This window comes from Coccinella septempunctata, chromosome 5 (assembly GCF_907165205.1).
Source record: "Coccinella septempunctata chromosome 5, icCocSept1.1, whole genome shotgun sequence".
Classification (NCBI taxonomy): Eukaryota; Metazoa; Arthropoda; class Insecta; order Coleoptera; family Coccinellidae; genus Coccinella; species Coccinella septempunctata.
This window is the reverse complement of record NC_058193.1, coordinates 4,734,459-4,737,296: the sequence shown is the minus strand read 5'-3', so window position 1 is coordinate 4,737,296 and position 2,838 is coordinate 4,734,459. Positions and strand designations below refer to the sequence as shown.

At 33.2% G+C, this 2,838-nt stretch overlaps 1 protein-coding gene across 1 annotated transcript; it reads right to left on the bottom strand.

The window, feature by feature from the left end:
• Positions 1–393: 393 nt before the first annotated feature.
• Positions 394–862, bottom strand: LOC123314158 (probable RNA-binding protein EIF1AD). The gene has a single exon (XM_044899279.1). It carries the CDS (start codon positions 816–818, stop codon positions 486–488), a length of 333 nt encoding a protein of 110 aa, XP_044755214.1. The 5' UTR covers positions 819–862; the 3' UTR covers positions 394–485.
• Positions 863–2,838: the final 1,976 nt, after the last annotated feature.

The following is a 2,838-nucleotide window of genomic DNA, read 5'->3' as shown; positions in this document are numbered from 1 at the left end:
CACTATCTGAAAGTGAAAAGACTGCATTTTTACTAATCTTACGAATAAGACTTAATAAATGCGAATAAATTTATTTATTCGCACGTGAAAGTACCGGGCCTTAATTGAATATTGCTGCTATCCCACAAATGAAAATCATCACTAAATGAATATATTCGAATTCCGAAAAAATATACTACATATATCCAACAAAGTAGAGGCCTAAAATTTGTTTTGTTCTGGGAGTCCCAGTTTTATTGATTCGCCACTGGTTTACTGATATACTTATTCACATATCGTCAATCTGTTACAAGCTGAGTGCCATGTTCAGTTACAAAACATCGAGCGGCAGTGAAATTTCATAACCTACTTTAGGACGAATTAAAAATTCATATTGAAATGAAAAAATTCAAATTTGGAGATTTTCAGAAAAATTTATTAATTAGCAATTCCTTAATTATATTTACATTCTATACAAGTTTTCGAATAAGTAATTACGAAGGTGGTTACGTTTCACCAACACTATCATCATCGTCACTCTGATCGTTATCACTAGGATCATCTTCACTGGAATCACTGTCACTGTAAATTTCGATCATTGCTTGTACTCTGTTAGTATTCATTGGGATATCATCGTCATTATCATCATCACTCTCCTCCAATTCTTGTTTGTCATAGAACGCAGCAGGCCATATTTTGTCTTCCTTGAAATTCTTTATTTGTTGGGGGATCAAAACTCTAACAATTTCACCTTTGACCTTAACACCTTCGTGAATAGGTTGTATTATGACAAAACTACCACGTTTAACCCACATGTAGTGGCGGTATCTCATTGGCATGGACACAAGAAATCTGGTTTTATCTGCGGTCTCTATTTCGTGTAGATTGTTCCCTTTGCTGGCCGTTATTTTCACTATTTGCTGATTTTCGGCAGGTGGTGAGTAGTCATACACTTCCCTCATGATGTGCTTCCTTGTAGTTGCTCGTGACACAAGTCGTGGCATATCTGAAAATAATTGAAATAACTCTTAGAACAAATCCAGAAAAAAGCAAGATTGTCATCAATAATCTTGATAAAGAGTATTTTGATTTCACAGCAAGCTTTGAAAATCATCTATACAAACAAAATTTCGTCACACATAATTCACAAGCTATTTTACTCGTTCCAGGAAACTAGAAATATGTGATTGCAATCGCGGTATCATAGAAAAATAACCAATATAACAATTCAATTGCAATTGCGGTATCATAGAAAAATAACCAATATAACAATTTAATTGTTTGTGATGAAAGATTTCATAATCATAATTTATTCTAGAACAGATTTTATTCATGAAAATATTTAGTATTTATCTACTACCTACTTTAAGTTATTTGAAAATATATGCCAACCAACAAGAATGAAAGTATCATGAATATTTTATGGTAACTGTTGAAGAAAAAAGCACCAGACAATATTGATTAGATTATATAAATTTCAAATGAACGCTTTCATACTTACTGCAAAATTTTGTTTGTCCAACAAGTTCTCAAAACACAAATTTAAGATTGACCAAAATCACACTCAAGAAAAAATGCTGCACTTCGAAACTTCAAGAGTTATACTGAAGCCAAAGGACTCCGTCCTGCACTTAAATGGTAAGGTATTGTGGAGGGAGAAGAATATTGTGAAAGGGCATTAAAAAGCAATTAGCGGTCAATACGTGGAACTGTCAGAATTAACCCTTTATGTTGAAAGTACCGTAACTTTTCAAGGAATATATTTAAAAGCATTCATGATAACTTTATGCATTATGGCGTGTTTGAAATAAATCATTTTTCTATTCTATGATTCAACATATTATGATAATGGAAAATAAACGACAATATCTTGATCATTTGCGTTCACCGCCCTTCTTTGTATACGAGAGCATCACGAAGCAGTTTATTGTACAGGGTGGGCAAAATCGGTTGTCTATTGAGGGGATCTCGAGAACTATAGCAGCTAGAAGAAAACGGACGGCACATTCCCGAACTCTTTTTTCTTGACTAATCCAAAACTGAAAACAGATCCAGCCTAACGTTCATAGATTTTGAGTTATGAACGAAAATTGAGAAATTGTCATTTTTAATGAAGAGCTTATTTGAACTCGTATGCGAAATCCGTTGTTACATTCTACAGGCACTTTTTTATGAGGAATTCGAATATGATATCAAGAAATTTTTCGAACCAGTCATTTTCGAGATACGAAAGGGATTTCTGATTTTTCAAATGTAAACTATAGTTGAAATTTCATTCATCTTGCTGCAATTTTTTTGCTGTATCATATGTATCATATGTCCCTATTCACATGAATATAACGTAAGAAAACAAATTCAATACTTTTTCCTGCTTTTCGATTCACTCTCGAATTTTCAGTAGGCTGGCGTAACCATAGCGACCGTTGAAAATGCATTATCGTTCGTGAATTCCACATAATCCTATGTGAACTTAACCTTCTGCGATAGGAATCACCAACTGACGAATAATTATTTTTTTTATATATCGATATCAAGATCGATACCTTTTCAATGAGAGTAAAAGACTTTCGTCCGATTATTAAAGAAGAAGATGTATTCAATTATCGTTTTTCTATTTGTGAAAGAATCTTCACGAGACAGTTATATTATAAATCAAATTCATTACAGAAGTAAGATGATGAAAAATAGGTACATCTGTCAACGAACCATCATAAGATAAGAATGCCAAACATCGCGAGAACAAAAACAAACGATAGCAAATTACTCATCGAAATATTTATTCAGCAATCCGTGATTCAAGTCATAGAGGCCCAGGTTCACAAAATATAATGCATATTTAACGGTTGCTATGGCAACCCA